At 48.7% G+C, this 24,658-nt stretch overlaps 1 protein-coding gene across 1 annotated transcript; it reads right to left on the bottom strand.

The window, feature by feature from the left end:
• Position 1: 1 nt before the first annotated feature.
• Positions 2–3,882, bottom strand: LOC125545873 (protein THYLAKOID RHODANESE-LIKE, chloroplastic). Its single transcript, XM_048709929.1, has 9 exons — positions 3,184–3,882; positions 2,465–2,567; positions 2,301–2,366; positions 2,090–2,164; positions 1,931–2,005; positions 1,733–1,813; positions 728–1,018; positions 465–647; positions 2–358 (listed from the first exon to the last, which is right to left on the bottom strand). Exons 1-9 carry the CDS (start codon positions 3,777–3,779, stop codon positions 311–313), a joined length of 1,518 nt encoding a protein of 505 aa, XP_048565886.1. The 5' UTR covers positions 3,780–3,882; the 3' UTR covers positions 2–310.
• Positions 3,883–24,658: the final 20,776 nt, after the last annotated feature.

Here is a 24,658-nt window from a genome sequence, read left to right as displayed (position 1 = left end):
GTTTCCAGAAAAAAAATCAGATTGCAACAATGACAGTACGCTTCACAACTGGAAGCTCGCCGGCCTCAGTTTCTTCATAGACGAGCGGGTGAAACATGTCAAGGCAGTACCCAGACTCGTAAACTCACACTTCTAGTAGTTCCACAATTACAAAAGCAAAACGAATCAATCACTGGAGATATATATGTACTGCTTGAGACCTTGGTACTCTAGCGTGGTGCCTTCTGAACAGCTCAATGGCCCTCTATACCTGGTTTCTTATACGGACGACAGCCAGCGATAAGCTCGATCCTCTCAAAACAACCCATCACTAAGGCGGCGAAGGCGAAGGAGAGGCCGGCGGTTTGAGATCTGGATACTGCACGCACGCAAAAGCAAGAATAACGATGAGCATGGCGTTTATATTTCAGATGCGTTTGTCTGTGCAGCGAAGCATATTGAAGTTCGGAACAGTATAAGCTTACGTTCGCATATGGCGAAAGAGGCCTGGGCTTCGCAGGAGGCGATGACTCTTCGACGGCTTCTGCCACCGGTGCCGAGTTAACTTCCGCCGGCGATTCGGTTGCTGCGACAACGGTGGCCTTCACCTCGGTTTTACCCTCTGAAGCTGGTGGGGAAGGGCTGGCCGGTGGTTTGAGATCTGGGTACTGAAATGCAGAACCAGAGTGTTTGAGTTAGACCGGTCGGCTTCACTTCTGCAGATAAATGTCAACGAAATATTGTTTACATTTGCAAATGGTGACAGGGGTCTCGATGATGTTGTGGTATCAGGAGGCGACTCTGTGCTGGCTTCTGCAGCTGGGGCTTCTGGTTCTGCTACTGGTGCAGCAGTTGCCATGGCAGCAGCTGGGGCTGCTGGTTCTGCTACTGGGGCAGCAGTTGCCGTGGCAGCAGCTGGGGCTGCTGGTTCTGCTACTGGTGCAGCAGTTGCCGTGGCAGCAGGGGGCGCTGCCGCTGTTGCTGCTGCTGGTTGGCTCTTAGCTTCACCAGATGAAGGCAGGAGAGCCTGCCCGATTTCCTGCCGATGACAAAAGGATTTTTTTTGCTGAATAACCAACCGAATTATTATATGAAAACCAATGCAAGTTTCCCCGCAAAAAAAAGAAAAAAAACAATGCAAGTTTATTCATGTTCTGAAGAAAGGCGTTACACGGGGATATTCAGAGTGGAATGTATTTGTTGCCCAAACCATCACACATGTCTTTTCTCCACGAAAATTTGCACAGTTAGAGGACTTGAACATGCCTTGTTGCCAAAGAAACTCAGATTTTTCACACGGGAGCATCATGCTCACCAATGGTTTTCACTTTCACTGAGATTTCAATGAAAATCACGGAATTTCAGTAATTTCAAGACACTGAAATATTTACCTTTTGGCCAAAATATTTTGGCAATTTAAATAGTACACAGGAATTTAAAAAATCATTTTTTAAAAAACAATCAAACATTTAATTAAATTCAAGTTAATAATTCAGCCCTTTGGCCCAAATGCAAACCAATCACTGAGTTTCGGTTATTTCGGTTGGTCCTCAAATTTTTCTGAAACTGAAATTGAAATGTAAAACCACATTGTATTCAGTTTGTATCTGATACATTGTATCTGATGGTTGGCTTATGAGATAAACTACTATGAGGACATGAAAATTTGCCCTAGTGCAAATCAGGCGTAAGTTCTGGCAAACAGTGCACCAACCAAATTTAACTCTAAGCAACCAGGAGTATGACGAACTACCTTAATTTCATCAACAAGCTCCTTTGGCGCAATCTTCTTGTTAAAGAAGTCATCAATCTGTTGCAGGGTCTTCTTTCGATCCTGGGAGCGGCATAAATAGGTTGAGAAGAGTTTGACAACGAAAATCATTTTCACTATAAAGGAAAAGGTTGTCGGTCATATCTTCAAAGCCCAGTGATAAAAGAATGAGATAAGCACCTCGGCATACACGAGCTTGCTTGCCACAAGCTGGACAATGGCAGCTGAACCCAGAAACTGTAGCACGGTTTCTATCTGCAGCATGTCATACAAGATTTGTAATAAAGAGGAAATTGATTCAACTCCTCAAAATATGATAGCACGTCAAGTTTTAGAAACCTCTGTGTAGGCAAGTAATCCCAAACCAGTAGCTGCAGCAAGACCAATTGTGACAGGCAAACCTTCTGAACCATCCTGTAAGTTAGGCATCACACTCAGAACTCAACTGACACATAAATCTAAATGAACAAAAGCATGGAACCAGATGATACAGGGAAATAGATTTTTATTAGAAATGAGGTTAACAAAATAAAGGTCATGTCGAACTCACCCCAAATAGCTCACCGAAGTCCAAACTGAATCCCTTCTTGGGAGCAGTCCACGGAAGATCACTGCTCTGCAGTAGAGCACTAGCAAATGGTGACATTTTGCAGAGCGAATATACATGTTAAACACTAGTTAGCAGTGAAAACAAGCTTTGTGGAGCATAAGAACCTGCCATCCCCGAGGTCCTTCCGCACCATCCTTTACCGCAAAAGCACCTTTATAGCCATTGGATGTGACAAGCTCAGCAACTAGTTCAGAGTTCCCATCAAACCTGTTTCAAATTTATTCACGTAAATGTTCGTAGGGACAATGTAATAAAACCATGTGGACAATTACTATAATACTTATCACAATTGCTTGTTTCCTCCTGAAGGACAAAAAATGAAAATTAAGTATGTGCCTCCCTTTTCATGGAACCATATACCGTTGATCAAAAGAGAAAAGTGAGTTACAATTATCTAGTAGAGTCAGAATTGTTTCAAGTTTTTCAAGATGCATACTATCTGTTCAGCTTTTCTCTACTGAGTCGAACTCCTCACTATTTATCAGTGGCATCTTAATTACCACAATCGACTTCATCGGCACCATGTAGAAGCATTCACAATGTTCTAACTTCTAAGTGTTGACAACATTATTTTCCAGAAGTCAATGAGCAGGCGAAGAACAGCAGGGATACAATCTATGAGGATTTTACCCAAGTAACAAGTTCTTTGGAATTTATCCATGTAAAATTGGTTATCATTAACTAGTTTATTTTAATTTTGAGAACATAAGACGGCACTATTCCCAGTTCGATTCTTAACAAGTTTTCACTGCCTGGCTATAAAGATTGGGCACACAAAAAAGCAAACACATTGCAGGCGTCTACAAAAACTCCAGCTACTCACTTGTCAAGGATGATCAATGTGGTGTTCTCCGGGTCCTTAAACCTCAGCGCAAGCTTCTTCAAGAAACCGTTCTTGTCCTCCCCGTCGTAGGGCACGGCCACCGCCTTCTTCTTGGCCTCCGAGATGTCCGGCAAGCCGACCTCCCGGGCGTCCTTGAGCGGCCTGATGTCGACGAGCTGCGCGTCTGGCTCCTCCAGAAGCCTCCGGTACGCGGCCTTCACGGACACGGTTTCGTATGGCTTGGAGGCGCCGCCAAGAACCTGGGAAACGACCAACGGCACGGCTACCACGGCGAGGCCCGCGGCGACGACGAGCGGGTTCTGCGCGACGAAGTCCACCAACCCGCCGAGGCCGAGGTCTGGGAGGGAGAACCCGTCACCCCCACCACCGGCGGTGTCGGACGAGAGCCGCAGCATCTCCTCGTAGGAGAGTGGGGCGGCGAGAGCGGCGCCGCTGCCATTCAGTCCGAGCGTGGTGAAGAGGCCCGCCGCGGGGCCTCCAAGGGGGAGGCGCCTATTCCTGGGCGCCTGTCGAGGCCTCCGGGCGCGCGGGGGAGTCGGCGTCGTTGGCGCGGCGGAAGAGACGATAGCGGCCATTGCATTACCGGTGGCGCCCGGCGATGTCGGCGGGAGCGGTGGCGCGGGCAACTGCTAGTGGCTGGCACGCAGGAGCCAGGTTCCTCACTGTGGGGAGATGAGGAAGGGGGTGAGCTGGGAGGAGGCAGCCAAAGGGAGGGCGCCACGTGGATGAGGAGATGAGCCTCGTGGCCGTTTGAGAGGCTGTGATTTCTCGTGGACTCGTCGTCAGTTCTTAGAATGCGATCTTGTTTGTCATTTCTAAAAACCGCGAGCATGACACGTTGGTTACCTCAATACGTACGCGGACACGACCTGGCGCGTACACGGACAGTGACCGGTCACATCTTAAATTTTTATTTCTCATATCTAGATACCTCAATTAGCAAAATTCAAATTCATATTACACATGCATTGTAAACTTACCATGCAGCCGCACCTCCGGCAACTGCGAGTGTGTTTGGTTGCTTGCATTACCCCCGACCAGGCTCAGTTGAGCCACGGAAAACATGTTTGGTTGCAAACACGGATGTCTGGCTCGCATCAACATTAATTTTAAAGCAGCCTAGAGCCTGACTCGCTAGAAAACCTCGAATCGGCAGTTTCCAACGAGTAAGGCCGAGTCAGGCGCAAAAGGGGGCAACGTGCACGCGACGATGCAAGGGGAAATCGAGCGGAGATGGCAGGAGAAGGAAATTGGATGACACGGGATGGCACGAAATCTAGCCCCACCCCCATTTACTCACTCACCTCTTGCTCTAGGACAAGCCCATCCTTAGTTCTTAGCACCAGTGGCGTTGGCGACTCAGATCTGCGCAAGAGGCGCCGGTAGCAACATCACTCTCCGACTGCACGAGCTGCTTCTTCTCTTCTTTTTGGCCTCCGTCTTGGCCTCCTCGTCTCAGCCATGCCTCCCCCCGGTCCTCGGCGGCGGCACCGAAGCTTGCAAGCAGCATACAACCCCCCTCCCCCTCCTATGTTAGGTCGTTTGTTATGCTGTGAAGCAAGGTATAGTTTCAATTTCCCATTGATCACTACACCATTGATGTTGCCTAGGTTATGGATGAACGGATGAAGCTGCTAGTTTAGGCAGCACATTGGTAGCTATGATTCAAGTCTGGCTCATGTTGGTCCACAAGAGAGTTGTTCAATCCCGTCACCTGTTAGGCTTCAATGTTAACCCGGGATAAGTAAAGGATAGCGAATTTGAACTACATCTAGAACTGCGATGAAGTAGAGGCTTTGTGGATGCTTCAAATGAAAAGAACACCTTTCACCAGGCTTGTGGGGCTGCTAGAAGATAACACCCACATCGCTATGACCGAGCAAGCTGCCATGTTCCTCCATGTTATAGGTCATAACCAGAGGTTCAAGGTTATCCACAGCACGTTCGGGAGATCAATGGAGACCATTTCCAGGTACTTTAGGCAAGTGTTGTATGTTGTTGGGGAGCTTAGGGGAGAGATGACCAAGTCATCAATAGGCCAAACTCCTAACAAGATTCGCACTAGCCCAAGATGGTTCTATATTTCTGATGGGGAACGAAGCATGAAAATCAAAAAAATTCCTACGAACACCCAAGATCTATCTAGGAGAAGCATAACAACGAGAGGGAAGAGTGTGTCTAAGTACCCTCGTAGACCGAAAGCAGAAGTGTATATAACACGGTTGATGTAGTTGTACTCTTCGTGGTCCGATCACGATCCAACCGATCTAGTGCCGAACGGACGACACCGTCGAGTTTAGCACACGTGTGGCTCGATGACGTCTCCTCCTCGTTGATCCAGCAAGAGAAGGCGGATAAGTAGATGGGATCACGACCATCGCAACGGTGTGGTGGTGATGGTGGTGGTGGAGCTAGTTCAGCAGGGCTTCGCCGAGCGCTACTAGAACGAGGACGGAGGAACTACGGAGTAACGTGAGAGAGAGAGATGGGCACCAAGGGCTTGGTGTGTCCTCTTGGGATGCCCCCTCCCCTCTATATATAGGTGGGGGCGTGGGGAACAGCCCCTCCAAACCCTAGGGCGCGCAGCCAAGGGGGAGATGACTTGGACTCCAAGTCCAATCCTATTCCTACTAGGACTCCCCCCTTTTTCCCTTCACTAGCCACATGGGCTTTTGAGGACTTGGTGCGCCTAGCCCAATGAGGCCAGGGCGCCTCCCCTCAGCCCATGCGAGCCCTTGGGTCATGGTGGGCCCACTTGTAGACTTCCAGAATCCTCCGGAACCTTCTAGAAGCTTCAAAGTACAATACCGAAAAAGCTGCACCTTTTTCCGGAACCCAAAATATGACTTCCCATATATAAACCTTTACCTCTCGACCATTACGAGACTCCTCGTGACGTCTAGGATCTCATTCGGGACTCCGAACAGCGTTCGGTTACCAATCATCAAATATCCCAATACTTCTCTAGCGTCAACGAACGTTAAGCGTGCGACCCTGCGGGTTCGGGAATCATGTAGTCATGACCGAGACACCTCTTCGGTCGATAACCAATAGCGGTACCTGGATGCCCATATTGATTCGTACATATTCCATGAAGATCTTTTATCGGTTGAACCACGATGTCAAGGATTCGGTTAATCCCGTATGCAATTCCCTTTGTCCGGCGATATGTCACTTGCGCGAGATTCGATCGTCGGTATCTCCATACCTAGTTCAATATCGTTACCGGCAAGTCTCTTTACTCGTTCCATAATACAAGATCCCATGACTAACTCATTAGTCACATAGCTTGCAAGCTCTTTAAGATGTTGTATTACCGAGAGGGCCCAGAGATATCTCTCTGTCATACGGAGTGACAAATCCTAGTCTTGATCCATGCCAACCCAACAGATACCTTTGGAGATACCTGTAGAGCACCTTTATGATCACCCAGTTACGAAGTGACGTTTGGATACACACTAAGTATCCTCCGGTGTCAGGGAGTTACACGATCTCATGGTTTAAGGAACATATACTTGACATGAAGAAAGCTATAGCAAATAAACTAAACGATTTGATGCTAAGCTTACGGTTCGGTCTTGTCCATCACATCATTATCCGAATGATGTGATCCCGTTATCAAATGACAACTCATGTCTATGGTTAGGAAACCTTAACCATCTTTGATCAACGAGCTAGTCTAGTAGAGTCTCACTAGGGACACTGTATTGTCTATGTATTCACACATGTATTTTAGTTTCCGGTCAATACAATTCTAGCATGAATAATAAACATTTATCATGAACAAGGAATTATGATAATAACCAATTTATTATTGCCTCTATGCATATTTCCAACAGTCTCCCACTTGCACTAGCACTACAAAAAAAAGACACATCCGTGACATTTTGGGCCGAACGAAATTTTTTTCTGTCATACATATGACACTTCTATGACGATAATTGTGACAAAACCCTGTATCATCATAGATGTGGTGGGCTCCTACTTCTATGACAAAAAATCATGATAGAAAATGGGCTTTTCGTCCTGGGCGGGCCGGAGACGCAGCTGCATGAAATTCTTTGGGCCGTCCATGACGGAAAAAACCATGGTAGAAGCGAGGGGGAGGAAAATTTCAGGGAGTTCCCGGTTACGGTGGGAGGTCGGGGGCTGAGCGATGCGCGTTTCTCTCGTACACGTACGCGCATGTGTGCGAGGCGTTGGCTCTAACTGAACCCGAGTGAGGCGTTGGGCTCTAACTGAACCCGAGCGATTGCACTGTAGGCTACGCGTTACTGAACCCGAGCGATCGATCGATGGCTGTTAACTGAACCCGATCGAGCGATTCCTTCGCTACTGCTGCTAACTGAAGCCAATTGATGCTGCCTTTGGATGAACAGTGAGCGTTGCGGGGGGGGGGGGGGGGATGAACAGTTCCTGGTGGGGGTGGATGAACAGGACCCCATGGTGTTGCCTCTAGATGAACAGGACCCCGATCGATCGAGCCGGTTGGGGCTGGATGAACAGGACCCCGTGGAGGGCTGGATGAACAGGACCACCCCGTCGAGGGCAAGATGAACAGTAGACGGTGGAGGGCAAGATGAACAGTAGCCCGTGGAGGGGTGGTTGAACAGGAGCCCGTGGAGAGGGCTGATTGAACAGTAGCCGGTGGAGTAGCACGCGGTGGAAGCTGGATGAACAGGAGCCCGTGGATGAACAGTCGCAGGTGGAGGCTGGAGGAGGTCGACGGTGGATGAACAGTAGCTCGTGGAGGCTGGAGGGGTCGACGGTGGAGATGAACAATATCCCGTGGAGTCCCGTTTTGCGGTACGCCACACCCCTCCCGATGAACAGGACCCCCGTTTCGACCGTAGTGCTCCAACACAAGTCCGTTTCCTCCGTTTTGCGGTACGCCACACCCCTCCCAATGAACAGGACCCCCGTTTCGACCGTAGGAGGTCCGTTTCCTCCGTTTTGCGGTACGCCAGACCCCTCCCGATCAACAGGACCCCGTTCCGAACATAGGAGGTCTGTATCCTCCGTTATGCGGTACGCCAGACCTCGTTTCCATCGCCTGTTCCGCCCAAGCCCTCCCAATGAACACGATCACGCATTCCGTTCTGACCCAGCCGGTTGGCTCCCACGCGTTCCGTTGCCTGCCGATGAACACGACGCATTCCGTTGCCTTCCCATGAACACGACGCATTCCGTTGCCTCCCCATGAACACGACGCATTCCGTTGCCTCCCCATGAACACGACGACGACGCTGTTTCTCCGTTCCGACCCAGCCATGTACACCAGCCCTCGCTGTACGTATGCGCGAGTAGGCGTTCGAGACCCCGCCCGTATGTACACATACGTGGCCATATTTTCTTTCTCGCACTCTGGCCTCTACTACGACACGTGCGCGCCTCTACATCGACCAGTATGTACGTACATGTTCGCGACCAGAATGACAACGCTACGTACGCTTCGACCAGGTGGGTCCTGACTGTCAGGCACTTCCTTGCCTGCGAAGATGTAGCTGGTGGGTCCCAGCAGTCAGGGGGCGAATCATTTTTTTTGCCCGGACGCACTTCCTTGCGTGCGAAGATGTAGCTGGTGGGTCCCATCTGTCAGGTGGAGGAATCATTATTTTTCGCATAATAAGGAGGCACTTCCTTGCTGCGGCCGTGGACCCAGCTGTCAGCCTCTCCACGTACAGTCCACATCCGATGGAAGTCGTTCCTTGACCACGTTGACCACGCCGCGCCGAGAGCACCAGGGCGGTGGACGACGGCGAGGCCTAGGAAGAGGACGACACGGAGGCAGGGAAGACTCGGAAGTTGTTTCCCACGCGGAGGGGAGTACGACTGTACGAGGGTTTACTGGTTCGTCTGCCGTCGCCGGAGAATAACAGCAGGTGTGGGTGAGTAGAGGGATGGCTAGGCCAGCGATGGGAGTACGGTCGGGCGGTGAGGCCTGCGCGGCAGCACAGCCGGCCGCGAGGAGGAGGGAACAGGCAGTCTCGCCGGCGCTTGTTTGAGCGGCTGGAGCAGGAAGAGGAGAGATTGAATAAGTACGACGGCCGTTGGATGGACATCCAATAGTCAGTGCTTGTGCGTCAACTTTTTTTAGGAAAGCCTCAAATCTGTGGAAAACAGCATACAACCCATCTGCCATTATTTCTAATAATTTATAGCCCATTTACTAATTCTTAAGGTTTTTTGGAGCGCATATTCTTTTTGTTAGCATTACAGCCCATATTGTGGCAACGGTTAAAAAATTATATGAAATTTTGCATATTTCGGTGCGGTCCGAACTGTTTTTAGTCCCGAAATTTCGACTCACATTCAAACTGATTTTAAAAATAAATGTATATCAATATAAAATCCAACAAATTCTCCACGCATAAAAATTAATGTAATTTAAAATCTTAAAATGAAAAAAAAGATATTTGAAACTAATTGCCGGTTTGATGTGTTTTAAAAATGTACAACCCATTTCTCATTACTGATGGCCCATTTTCTCGGCTAGCCGAATGAATGCTCTCCTCATCTTGAAAGATTTGCAGCCCAACAGGCCTGACAAAGCGACTTACTTGGCAAATCACAAAAAAACTGGGCTGTGGCCGTGGACCCAGCTGTCAGCCTCTCCACGTATAGTACTCTTCCGATGGAAGTCGTTCCTTGACCACGTTGAACACGCCATGCGGAGAGCACCACGGCAGTGGACGACGACGAGGCCTAGGAAGGGGACGGCGCGGCAGTGGAAGCCCGCGCGGAGAGGACTACGAGGGTTCACTGGTTCGGCTGCGGTGTGAGGCTGCCGTCGCCGCAGGGCCTGGCCAGCAGTGGGAATAGTAGGGGGTGGTGAGGCCTCTACGGCAGCACAGCCGGCCACGGGAGGCAGGAGCATGTGGCACGACTGGCGCTGCTTTGGGCGGCTGGAGCAAGAAGACCAGAGGTTGAAGAAGCACTACGGCCGTTGGATGGACATCGTACGGTCACTTGAGCTAGAATCGTTCATATTGACTAAGTTGACAAAGCCCTTCGTCCCCGTCAACTTAGTAGGCCCACAAGTCAGCCTCCCAGCAAGGTGGGTCCCAACTAGCCGGGGGAGTATTCATTTTTTTGTGCGTAATGAGGAGGCACTTCCGGTGGGTCCGAGTTGACAGCGGGGGGGGGGGGGGTTGCGAAATACGGTGGCCCGTCCGGTGGGTCCCAACAGTTAGGGGGAAAAGATTTTTTTCGCAAAATACTTGTGGCCCGTCCGGTGGGTCCCTGCTGTCAGGTGGAGGAGTAATTATTTTGCACGTAATAAGGAGGCACTTTCTTGCTGCGGCCGTGGACCCAGCTGTCAGCCTCTCCACGTACAGTCCACGTCCGATGGAAGCCGTTCCTTGACCACGCCGCGCCGAGAGCACCAGGGCGGTGGACGACGGCGAGGCCTAGGAAGGGGACGACGGGGAGCCGGGGAAGACGCGGCAGTGGATGCCCACGCGTAGAGGAGTATGAGGGTTCACTGGTTCGCTGCGGTGTGAGGCTGTCGTCGCCGCAGAATAACAGGGGGTGTGGGTGAGTAGAGGGATGGCTTGGCCAGCGGTGGGAGTAGTAGGGGGCGGTGAGGCCTCCACCGCATCGCAGCCGGTCACGGGAGGCAGGAGCACGAGGCACGACCGACGCTGGTTTGGGCGGCTGGAGCAAGAAGACCAGAGGTTGAAGAAGCACTACGACCGTTGGATGGACATCGTACGGTCACTGGAGCTAGAATCGTGCATATTGACTAAGTTGATAAAGCCCTCCGTCCCTGTCAACTTAGTAGGCCGACAAGTCAGCCCGCCACTAAGGTGGGTCCCAGCTAGCAGGGGGGTATTCATTTTTTTGTGCGTAATAAGGAGGCACTTCCGGTGGGTCCGAGCTGACAGCAGGGGGAACGTTTTTTTCGAGAAATACGGTGGCACGTCGGGTGGGTCCCAGCTGTTAGGGGCAAACGTTTTTTTCGCGATATACTGGTGGGCATCCGGTGGGTCCCTGCTGTGAGGTGGAGGAATAATTATTTTCCGCGTAATGAGGCACTTCCTTGCGGCTGCCGTGGACCCAGCTGTCAGCCTCTTCACGTATAGTATTCTTCTGATGGAATTCGGTCGTTGACCACATTGACCACGCCGTGCCGACAACACCACGGCGGTGGACGACGGCGAGGCCTTGGAAGGGGACGACGTGAAGCCGGGGAAGACACGGCAGTGGATGCCCACGCGGAGAGGAGTACGAGGGTTCACTGGTTCGGCTGCGCTGCCGTCACCGCAGAATAACATGGGGTATGGATGAATGGAGTGGAGGGATGGCCTGGCCAGGGGTGGGAGTAGTATGGGGGCGGTGAGGCCTCCGCGGCAGCACAACCGGCCACGGGAGGCAGGAGCAGGCGGCACGACCGACGGTGCTTTGGGCGGCTGGAGCAAGAATACCAGAGGTTGAAGAAGCACTACGACCGTTAGATGGACATCATACGGTCAGTCGAGCTAGAATCGTGCATATTGACTAAGTTGACAAAGCCCTTCGTCCTCGTCAACTTAGTAGGCCCACTATACTGGGTCCCAGCTAGCAGGGGGAGTATTCATTTTTTTGTGCGTAATAAGGAGGCACTTCCTTGCGTGCGAAGATATAGCTGGTGGGTCCGAGCTATCAGCGGCGGTAACATTTTTTCGTGAAATACAAAGGCCGTTTCGGTGGGTCCCAGATGTCAGGTGGAGGAAATCATTATTTTGCGCGTAATAAGGAGGCATTTCCTTGCGTGCGGCCGTGGACCCAGCTGTCAGCCTCTCCACGTACAGTCCACTTCAGATGCATGTCGGTCGTTGACCACGCTGACCACGCCACGCCGAGAGCACGAGGGCGGTGGACGACGACGAGGCCTAGGAAGGGAACAACACGGAGGCAGGGAAGACTCTGCCATTGTTTTTGTTTCCCACGCGGAGGGGAATACGACTGTACGAGGGTTTACTGATTCGTCCGCCGTCACCGGAGAATAACAGCAGGTGTGGGTGAGTAGAGGGATGACTAGGCCAGCGATGGGAGTACGGTGGGGCGGTGAGGCCTGCGCGGCAGCACCGCCAGCCGCGGGAGGAGGGAGCAGGCAGTCCCGCCGGTGCTTGTTTGAGCGGCTGGAGCAGGAAGAGCAGAGATTGAAGAAGCACGACGATCGTTGAATGGACATCCAACAATATACAGGCCATCTATGGAAAGCCTCAAATCTGTGGAAAACAGCATACAACCCATCTGCCATTATTTCAAATAATTTACAACCCATTTACTAATTCTTACGGGTTTTTTTGGAGCCCATATTCTTTATGTTAGCATTACAGCCCATATTGTGGCCACGGTTAAAAAATTATATAATATTTTGCATATGTCGGTGCGGTCTGAACTGTTTTTAATCCCGAAATTTCGAGTCACATTCAGACTGATTTTAAAAATAAATGTATATCAATATAAAATCCAATAAATTGTCCACGCATAAAAATCAATACAATTTAAAATCTTGAAATGAAAAAAAAGATATTTGAAAATAATTACCGGTTTGATGTGTTTTAAAAATGTACTGCCCATTTCTCATTACTGATAGGCCATTTTCTCGGCCAGCCGAATGAAGCTCTCCTCGTCTTGAAAGAGTTGCAGCCTAGCAGGCCTGATAAAGCGACTTACTTGACAAATCACAAAAGAACTGGGCTAGCCATTTTCAGAAAGAAAAAAAACTACTGGGCTGGTCTGTGGTAAACATAAAAGAAAAGGTTGTCTAGACAGGCCAGAGTGTCCCGCACAGCCCAGTTGACACCCTGCTTCCATCTCAAAAACAAATTAGATAAATGCCACTCCAATTATGGAAATTCATAAAAATGCCACTGCAATTTGCAAACTTTGAAAAATGCCACTGCAATTTTTGTAAACTTTGAAAAACGCCACTGCAGTTTGCAAACTTTGAAAAACGCCACTCCAGACATCGAAAAATGCCACTAGAAATGGCATGAAATGACATTTTTCAAAGTTTGGAAATTGCAGTGGCATTTCTCGGATACACTAGATTTGGAATGGCATTTATCAAATTAACCCAAAACAAAAATAACTGGGCGAGCTGCTGGGTCCCTAGTGTCAGCCGCTCGTTGTGCAATTCTCTCGTTTATTGACTACATTGACAATGGCATGGGACCCAGATGTCAGAAATCCACTAGGAGGAGCCATTTTTTTATTGGCTTGAAATAAGGAGGCACTTGCTTGCGTACTGCCATGACCTTGGCGGGTCCCTACTGTCATCCTCTCCACGTATAGTACCAGTTAGTCGTGCTTCAAAACTGATCGGCACGCCATTAAAAAAATAAAGGTCGATAACTAATCCGACACCTCGGGCCAACGCGGCCAGATCGAATTTTGCACGAGAAATTACACACCATGTTTCATTGACATGTGGTCCCATTCCAACATATCAGTGAGACGACAGCGAGTAGTAGGAGTATTTCCGAACGGACGTGTAGGCCGGGGCGCCTCTTCGTGAACTGTGGAAAACTCGCAACCGTCCACCGACTCTTCGCCTTTCCCTCTCGATTTGGAACTGCTGTCGCACGCTCTTCCTCTCCCTCCTCCATTTTCCTTCAGCCCTTCAGCCTTTCTTCTGCCATTGTTCGATCGTCTTCTCCATGGAGGGAACAGGCCAGAAACGACCCCGTTATTCTTGCCCCGATCTGAAAGATAACATGGTGGACGAACTCATTGATCGGTGCGATGTCATCACCTCGGCTAGCATGGCAGGTTCATTCAAGCCCATTCTCGATTCAACTAATAACATCATTACAAAGAACCCAAGAGTCAAGGAGCGGATTGATCTCCCCTATCTTCTTCGCTGTGACCCTGATGACTGGCGCCGGCACGACGGAGGCCTCGCCCTGTGCCAGTTGATGCCGCTTGATAATGATACGTATGATGTTAAGATTCCATCGCTCGAGGGCAAGGCTTGGGAGGGCACAAATGGAGATTGGGTTGTTTACATTGGGTCCAACTGCGAGTGGGAACTTGTGAATGTGTACACTCGTCACCGGGTTCCACTTCCAAAAATCTCAGCACACTGCCCAGAGGTTGAGCACACCGGTAATGTACGCACGTTCAAATACGATCATGGTGACTGTCTTCTACGGAAGATAGCAATTTGTCGAGTTCCCAACTGCTCTTGGAATTACAACAACTATCAAGTTGTTGCTATCTTTGACAAGCTTGTTGTCGTCCTTCGTGGTTCGACTCGATGGATATTGCTCAAAAATCAGTTTCTGTACATGGATGAGTACTGTGATGCAATTCAATACGAGGGCCTTGTGTTTTCTGCCACCACTTGTGGAACTATTTTTGCATGGCATCCTAGTAGTTTCAGTACGTTTGTCTTTCACCGTAATTATAATTGTTTCATCCGCATGCATGCGGGTTAGCAAGTTTCCCTTTACTAATTAACCTTCTTCTTGTGTTTCCAAGGTCCTGTGAACATCCCACCACCTATACTGGAAAATTTTTATAACCAAGGGGGAGATGACGATGGTGATGATCACGAGCATGAGGACGAGCAACGCCGATATACTCTGTGGCGCCTGGCAACTAATTCCGATGGATCACCTCTTCTTGTGTGTATACAGACCACTGATGATGTTACTGCTAAGGAAGCAGGTGTCTCCCATGGTCGCACTCTCCGGACCTATTCCAACACCCATTGCATGGTATTCGGGACGGATACTAGTGTGCTAGCGCCAACTCCTTCTCCCTGGCACAAAATTGATAGTCTTGGAGAAAACTCGCTCTTCCTTGGACAAAACTATTCGATGATGGTGAAAGGCGATCCAACTACTGTTGACACATTTATGAGAAGCAACTGTGTCTATACCTCGGACATTTGGGTGGTTCCCTACCCTCATACTGATATAGTAGGGCGCTTCAGCCTGGATGATCGGTCCTGCGTTGGTCTCCAGATCGACAATAGATGGCCCGTCCCAGAGAATCACTTGTGGTTCAAAGCAAGCGTTTCCAACGCCGCGGAATGGTTGAGTTGAAGTTCATTTCATGGCTTGTTATTTTTTGTGTGGTGAAAACTTTAGTATTTATAATGTATCCTCGTTGTCGATGTGGGTTGATGACCCGTTGTATGTAATAAAATGATATGCCTATGATAAACTTACTAAATTTATGAATGGCTTTCGAGTCGCTTCTCTAAATTTGTACTAGCTTCACATGCTTTGCGCGTCGGGCGGGTGTTTTTACTGTAGCCATATGTTAATGTGTTGGTTGTACGTAATCAGCACCTCGAATCCTCGATACTAGTATACTATATACTAGTAGGAGTAAGTAGTAGGAGTAGTAGGGTGGCATGGGCTAGAACAAGCATTCACGTCGAGGAGTACGACACATGCCACCACCACGACATCCATCTGACACCATATTATTTCTTGGAGTCCGTGCTAGAGCAATCTCTTCAACCTCATCGTTTATCTAACTTCAGCCATCATGCGGCGGGCGAGGTGGGGGTTTGCCGATAGTCGATTTCCTTAACTGCGGTCCCACTTGTAAGGCCAACTCCAACACATGACCCCAAACGGACCTCCGTTTTGCACGAACTCCAACGATAATTTTGACTAGAAAAGCAAGACCAAAGAAAACAAGAACCACAAGAATACATTTTACTACTCCTGTAAGTTGGATTAGTGCCTTCTCGATGCATTCATTGTTGATCTGCGGAGGCTCGATCTTGCGTGCTTCTTTCTTCTTCGAGTGTAAAGAAGTAGACGTTGCTTCCTCGCATCTAGTCTCATGTCTAGCCTCTATTCTAGTAGGAGTATCAACAAGTGCACTAATCTTATCCGATAGCAGAACCGAAGATTTGGTCGGGTTCTTCCTCCTTTTGCCGACACGTGGGACATCCAGCATCCAGGTCGTGTCATGAAAGAAAATAGAGTGGTAGTTGAAGCCACGAGATTTGCATCCTGGGTTAAACTGTAAATAGAATCTTACTACTCTTGAGTAACTCCAAAAGCGGCCACCGAAGATCTTTATTGGATTTGTTTTTCATCACCAGCACGTCGAGCTGAAAGATGTGCAGGTTCAGTGGGTCCTCTTGCGTTTTCACTGACATGTGGGGCCGCATGTGAGCAAACAGACGATGGGCTCCGCGCGTCCGCTGGCTGGCTGAGAAGAGAGATAGAGGTGGGCTGAGCACGGACTGCAGGAAATTTGTTCTACGTACCTCGAGGCTCGATATAGTGGGGTGGCATGGGCCATAACTCAGTAGCATTCATGTCTAGCAGTACGGCACACGCCACCCACACGAGTCCCATCCGACACCAATTTTCTTGTAGTCCGTGCTACAGCCATCTCTTCTCCCTCCTGTTTTATCAGCCATCCGACAAGATAATTACTGTAGTATCATATACTACTACATGGATTTGACGGAAAGATAAAAATACATACGGATCCATCAACGTTCAACGACATCCTTACGCCCTAGTGCGCCGGGTCACCAACCGACGTGTGAGGAGCAGCGGCGTTGGCGGCGAGCTCAACGTGCTTCTGAACAGTGCCGTCCAAGGTTGCCCTGCGCTCCAAGAAGGTCAGCGTCCTATCGTCCTCCTCTTGCATGTAGTAGTCCTTGTGGACGATTTGCGCGTAGACGTGGGTGATTATGTCGATGGTGTCTTGCTGCGCCAGGCGCTGCGCGGCGAGCGTGACCTCGAGGTGGACATTCTCCGGCGCGACGGCAGGCAGTCGCAGGGCCACCAGTGCGTCGAAGAGGTTGTTACCATAGTGGCCGTTGAGGGTGGCAGGCATCGCAGAGCCTGGGCGCGTCAGCTGGAGGCTTACATCAAAGTCATCCGCAAGCTTCTTGACGACGGTGAACTTGTCGAGGAAACCGGCGAGGACCTCGTCGAACAAGGAGACGAAGCTGTCGTCCAAGCGGCCCCTCGCCCTGGCGGCCTCAAGCAATACTACCTGGAGACGTTCCTCGGTGCCGATGGACGTGGTAGTACTCCTAAATCCAGACGGTGGTGCTACTAGTACTAGTAGTAGTACTACCAATGTAGTAGTAGGAGTACTAGCACTGTACTACCCGTTGGTCAAATTATTACGTGCTGCTCCTCACAGTGAAGTGACAAGACCCTGCGCCGGACATGACACCTGAGTATAGGCGCCGTGTTCGGCATACCATAGTCAGCCTCACCGTCTGCAGTCACTATCATCATGGCTGTAGAGCTAGCCTGCTTACAACTAGCCCTATTCGACATAATTTCCCGTGCGTAGATGCCCATGCATTGCACGGAACACCAAGATTGGGGGTGGACGGCTCCGGCAGTGGCCATCGCGCTAGATTTTTCCACGGCATTCTACTCCTAGATTGTGAGAGACAAGGAGTTGTTTGTAAATAGGGAACAAGTGCGGGCATCTTTTTGTAAAAATGGAGAAGCTTGGTTTGTATGCGTCAGATCTAGATCCGACGGCTATTGGTGAAAGATGGGAGGCACAACATCATCACCAACTCAGTACCTATTTGATTCACAGGATTTTGAAAACACAGGAATAGGACACGGCAATATTACAAGTTTCAAACTGATATTACAAATGTTAGGAGTAATGCTGCACCTACGAAGAGGGAATTACTAGGAAGTTTACATAAGAACTTTCGTTACTTTAGGTGGATGCAGCATTATCGTACAAACTAAAATCCACCGCCCTGACAAGTCACTAATGGGCAAATAAGTTTTCGAGTCTCTGGCCACTTGATGTTTCAAAAACAAATTCAGCTTATGCGAAGAAATGAGCTCCACCGTGTACCCGCGTGGGTGTGGCTGGGCACGAAGCATGAGTACGTGCATGGTGCACCTATTCTCTTCTTGTATACGTACACCACCTACGTGGGGTTGTGTGAGAGAGATACAAACCTAGAGAGATATAGTGTGTGGGTTCTTGAGAGTTTTTTTGGGGGGGGGGGTCAATCAAAAAAATTTAACATATGCAATGTGTGTGAAATAGAGTCCTGGATATAACATATATATAGAGGGGGCGATCCACGAGAAGAGAGTGGAGGTATCATCGGCTTAGGTGTCCATAGAATCAAAGAGAGGGATGATGATGTGTGTGTGTGTGCGCGCGCAATCGATAAAGAGTGCCATCGAATTTGTGTGTGCCCACGTCAAAGATATAGAGTGGCTGGCCTACTGGAATGTGAGATGGGACATATGCAGTTTGTCTCTGTGGCATGGATACCTACCTGCAGCGCTCGACTATCGGTGTGTGGTGGGGGAAGAGGGAGGCCCAATTAACTATAGAGGTACAATGGCTGGTATATGTGTGGAGGAGGAGAGAGGCCTACCTCATGTATTAAGGAGATCGATCTGCCTCATGTATTAAGGGAGATCGATCGGCATCCATGCATATGTGCAGGAGATGAATAAGGTTGGGAGAGAGACAGAGCTAGAGTGTTGGAGGGGGTGGTAGTGGAGTTGCTTCTAACAAATGGTGGGATAGGCTTGCTAGACAAACGGAGGGCACGCCCGCAATATCAATAAGAGAGGAGATGGCGGCTTGTTGTCTCTGCACGTGCGTGTGAGAGACGGGTCAGGAGGCATGCACGAATGATGAGGGGGGACGATGTGGCTGTGGTAAGCAGACGTAACTACATAGGAAGATCAATCGCCCTTTGTAAGAGAAAGGAGAGACATAACTTGTGAGGTACGTCGATCAATGGGGGGTAGTTAAAGTCGATCTAGGTATATGTTGGGAGATCGATCGGTATACATGCATGTGTGTGTTAGAAGCAAATGAGGCACGAGGAGAAGGATAGAGAGAGAGAGGGATGCATGTAGGAGGTGGTACGAGAGGCATACTATATCGAGGGGGAGGAGTGTGCGAGTACGAGAACGATGAAAAGAGTGGTGGGAGTGAGGCATGGATGGTGACAAGAGAAGAGGGGAAGCTTGTGTTTGTGCTAGGCACACCTGGCTAGAGAGGCATATCGATCGATGTGTGCCGTAAAGAAGGAGCTGGGGGGCCTACACACACCATGGGTGAACGACCTAAAGTGAAAAGACGAATTTGCGCGATGGAGCTAGAGAATGCTGAGGGAGGGTGAGAGGGATGCGGGCGTGTGCATGCACAAGAGAAAGTTAGCGCTAGCTACAAATATAAGAGGGTTGTGTGGGTGTAAAAGACGAATAGAGATCATATATAGTTCATTATAAAAAGCGAATTCGGATATTTGAAGAATTTATCATAGTGTTTCAAACCGACGGATGTGTGAATATATATAACGGTGATACACATGGTGTGGTTATGAACATGGTATACTACATTTAATATGTTTTATCTCTACTCTTATAAAAAACGGAGTTGTTGATGATGGTGTGCCTGCCATCCTGCATTATAGGCCGTCTGATTTATATCTGGCGGATAGCAAGGAAACTATGATGGTTGAAGTTGGCAACAATCATGATTGTAGATTCTTATTGAAATAGAGAAATGGATTCAAATTTAGTTCGAATTGCAGCGGTAGTATAGATAGAATGCACTAAAATGTTGGTATGAGTAGGTTACATGCATTATACAGCAAGAGAAAAAATTTAATCGGACATAACATGGATTCATACTCCCTCCTTCCATCTTTATAGGGCGTAATGAGATTTTTAAGACCGCCTTTGACTATTGACAAGATTAATAGTACATGACATGCACAATGTGAAAATTATATCATTGAAAGAACCTTTCACACATGAATTTAACGGTGTGCTTTGTGTAAGTTGCATGTCATATATCATTGCTCTAATATTTGGTCAAACTTAGCATTGAAAAACGCATTAGGCTCTATATAGATGGAAGGAGGGAGTAGCTTTGAATAGCATTTGTATAGTAAAACGGGGCAAGACTCTCTCTTTGTGTGGTGTGAATAGTTCTATTTTTTTTCATTTTCTTTTTGGTTGAGGGAAGTGCGAATTGATTTGGTACGTACAAGTACAATATTACTACACGTCAGGCTTGTCCCTAAAATTCAACCCGCATCTTGTTATATCCCGAAAATTCAGATATCGTGCTCCCAAAACTGGTGCCTTCACAACCCGCGCCTTGCTATCCCGAAATTACAACGCGCGCGAAAACTCCCTCCAGCTGCCAAATCCCGACACGAGAAATCCCCCTTCTAACCCTAAGCCGAAAGGGCCGCTAGTTCAAATCGGTGGGGGGTACTTTTGTAACACACCCTACATTTTGGACAAGCACGTTCCTAAGTCATGCTTCACCCCCTCCCATCGCCCCCTTTTCGCCATTCAAAATCCCAGGCCGCCATAACCTCTCCGCTCCAGCCGCGAAACCCCACCCTCCTCCGTCTGCCACGTCACCGCTGCCCAGCCGGAGCCTCTTCCTCGACGACATCGTCCAGCGCAACAGCTCGACGTCCCTCGTCCACCTCCCCGGATGAGGATCCGTCGTCCATCTCGCCGTCCCGCCGGTTCAGTCGCCCCGTCCTCCACCTCCAAGGAGCTGCTCCGACGATCGCCTCGTCTATCACGGCTGCTCCATCCCCACAGCGCCGCCTTAACCTGCTCCACCGGAACCACAGCATCCTCACCGACTCCTCGGACGAAGCCGAGGCCTACTCGGCGCCACCAAAGAGGTTGTACACTCATCGCATCGCACCTTCTCCTTAACTCGACCTCCCGGTGCCGACGGTGCTCCATCCTACACCCCCATGGAGCGGCTACCTTGAAGCCGGTGCCGTGGGCGACATCTCCATGACGGCTCTCCCCCAGTGCGAGGCCCCTTCGGCGGCGGTGTCCATACCAGTCGGATCTGCTGCTGCTGCTCCGGCTCTTGCTCGATCACTCGCTCGCCCAGCTGCTGCTGCTGCTGCTGCTCTCCCCCTCGCTCGTGCTGCTGCTCTGCTCCGATTAAGCCACACTTCAGTTGACTGAATCGACTTTTGGGTCAGTCAATTTTCAGGGGTTGGGGGGGGGGGGCTTGCCGGAGTTAAGGAAGAACCACCCGCAGCGGGGACGGGGGCTCGCCAGAGAGGTACCCCACTATCTATCTTAGGGTTCAGGGTGGGGGAGGGGGGCCTAGAGGGCTGGTCGGGGCGGCGGTGGTGAGTTGTTTCGGGGCGGCGAGGCGGCGCTGGGGCCGGCGGTTCGGCCGGTGTTGACTGGCGGCTCAGGGGGGTGCAGGTTGAAGATGAACTGCAGGCCTTCCCTAAACTACATGTCAAGTGCCTCTCTGCTACCATTGCGTTCAGTTTCGACAGTAGCATTCAGATTCCACAGTAAATTTCAGTTTCGACAGTTAAGTTCAGAGTCAACAGTTTTTACCTCATCTGTTGTAGTCAGGTGGTTTTTGGTGATGTTAATTTTACATCCATTTTACATCATCTATTGGAGATGCTATTAGAATCCCACTTGAGATTGACGATGTCTGTCTTGTGCTGCTTCAGCCTTGACGTCTTACGGCTCACCGGAGCTGCTCCAATGACAGAACGATCCGTCACAACAGAGCAGTGCCCTGGACGCCGTCTACAGACTCCTCAGATCTTCCTCCACACCTCCGACAGCCACCTCTGCCTCAACTGCTTCAGCGACCAACCCAATGATGCTGAGGTCGACACGGCTACGGCAAAGAGGTTGTACACTTGTTGCATCACTTATTACTATACATTCACGTCGATCCATTAGGGCTATTTTGGTTCAACGGAAAAACATCGATCCACTGGTTGTTACCATCACTCTAAATTTCTGCATGCTCTCCTTACATAATCTCACCATATTTTTTTCGTATGCATGTCAGATATTGTACACAGTCATGCTGAACATGTAGAGAAAAAGAGAAGAGTTTTGCGCGGCAATACAATGTCATGCAGACATCGCTCCATGGTGGGTTCAATGGCAAACCCTCCCCACCCCTCTCCAGATTGTAATCCAGAGGAAGATATCTGTTCTGAGGAGGATTCAGACGCCGCTGACCACTCCTATTTACCCCCCAAGGTGTTTGCTCTACCTTGGCATGATGATGTTAGTCATATCATGCATATGTTGCCTTGTAGTGCCTACTTTTAACATCATATATGTCATCTGCTTAGTTTAGACATGTTATGTAATGCCACCTGTTTAGTTTCTATATCATATATGGGAATTATGCAGTCTCATGTCTTTTAGCCAGCCATAGTATATGTGAAATGTGCAATGCCATCCTGTTTAACCAGGCATCATATATTTGAATGATATCTTGCCCATCCTTTTCTTCATTACATTTCCATTTGTCGACAATGTTTGTACATTAAACTACTCTTCCTGTGAATCAGCCATTTGGGTGGGAGATGGAAAAATCTGGAGTGAAAACAAGGCCTTCAGAGCAGACAGTGCTACCTGTCGAAGCAGATCTCTTGTTGGGTCCCGATAGCTCCTCAGAGATGGATTCAGAGACAGATGACCAGTCCTATTCCCCCACTGAGGTGTATGCTCTAACTTGGCACGGTTATACTGCTCATATCATGCATACGGTGTCTTGCATTGCATAGTTTAGACATCATATACACAATATTCAACACCATGTTCTTAGTTCAGACATCATATCGAATTCCCTCTGTTTAGCATATAAATCACATATGTGAATTAAATGATGCGATCCTGATTACTTAGATAACATGTAGGTGAATTATGTTATGCGATCATGTTTAGCTATTCATCATATCTTTGAATTATGTTATGCTATGCTATCCAGTTTAGATAGACATCATATATGTGAAATTATGTCATGCTATTCGTTTTAGTTAAACAATATACATGTCAACTATTTCATGCCCTCTTTTTCCACACTATCTATTGCATCTGTCTCTCATACAATGTCTGTACATTCAACTATGTTTCCTGTTTATCAGCCATTTGAATTGGAGCGGGTGATGCCAGTATCTAGCGGACTAAAAACACGGTCTTCAAATAAAACAGTGCTACCTCTTGGTGGAGATAGCACCCCGGTTGTACATGCACAAGAACCAGCCCTACCACACATAACCCAAACTCTCGCAGATTGTACCCCTACTACGATGGACAGAGAACCAGCTTCACCCAATCTAACCCCAACCCCAGCCGATATTAACCCAGTTCCTGTTGACACAGCACCATCTCCACCACAGAGCTCCCAAACAAGAGCAGTTAGTAAGGCAGCTCCAGTGCCCAAAGGGCCAGTACTATCACGGCGAACCCCAACTCCACCAGTTAGTACGCTTATTCCTGTGGAGGAAGCACAACCAGCTAGTCGTAGTTTAGCATCTATCGCATTTGATGTTGTTAAATCGTATGTGCGTATCTTCCCATCTTGGAAATATTATACTGAAGATGAAGGAAAATGCCAGTTGCAGGTGTTTGTCCAGGAGTTATGTGTAAGTAATGTTATTCATGGCAATTACATTGCTTCGTCCCATACATCCTACCTCCATGATGGTTATAATATAGCAAATTTTCCCATTTTTCTCTATAGAGAAGGACCGATTTGGAAACTCGGGATGAGGTAACCTGTGCTAATACCTCTTCTATCTTCAAGAATGCTTGGTGGCAGTATCGGAATTACCTGAAGAAAACGTACTTCACCGGCAAAGAAACTCATCAAATTCCTTTACGTTCTCCTAAGACACATTTACTGGATGATGACTGGGAACGCCTTGTTCTGTACTGGTCCCAAACCAAGAATGTGGTAAGGTCTATGAGCTCATTTTCTATTTTTAAGTATTATATTCTTGCGTCTTATTGTACTCTGTTCATGTAGAACAAGTGCCTAAACTTGAAGAACAACTGTTCTAATTTAAGATTCCATTGCTACCATAGGACATAGATATATGTTTGTTTGATGCTTTTATTATGTACTAGTACTTGGCAATAGAAGACTTGGTAGTTTAATCCTGTCCACCTTACTAATGAACTGGTACACCGAAATGAGTTTCATATACTAGTACATGCTAAACTTGTTATGTGTCTGCTTGTTTCATCTTTTAGAATGCTGACAGAATATTGGGGAAGAGTGCCTTATTAAGCAACGGTAAAGGAAGTAATGCAGATAAGGTTCAGGATAGTGACACATCCTGTCTTGGTTTAGTGTTGGAGTTGCTGGCCACTACCGCTTGCACAAGCTATGTAAACTCACTGTCTGAGTCAGTTCGATTTCTTGAGTCTCAACTACAAGCTGAAAGACATCGATCAGCTGTGCTGCGACAAGAAGCGGAAGGACTGCGGAAGGACCGCGAAAGTCCCTGGAGCATTCAGATGCATACTTTCTGGTGCAACAGCAAGCGTTGGAGGATTTTAGCGCCAAACAGGACAAATCTAATCAGCTTGCTAAGCTTATTGCCAGCATGGTGGATACCCAGGATAACGTTTCTTGAGCTCTTCTGAAGTTGTTTCAGTTATGCTCTTGTTTTGCTGTCGCGTTTATTTACACTGGTGGCCAA

The sequence above is a fragment of the Triticum urartu genome, chromosome 3, assembly GCF_003073215.2.
Source record: "Triticum urartu cultivar G1812 chromosome 3, Tu2.1, whole genome shotgun sequence".
Taxonomy (NCBI): domain Eukaryota; kingdom Viridiplantae; phylum Streptophyta; class Magnoliopsida; order Poales; family Poaceae; genus Triticum; species Triticum urartu.
The sequence above is the reverse complement of the archived record's forward strand: the minus strand, read 5'-3'. Positions and strand labels throughout refer to the sequence as shown.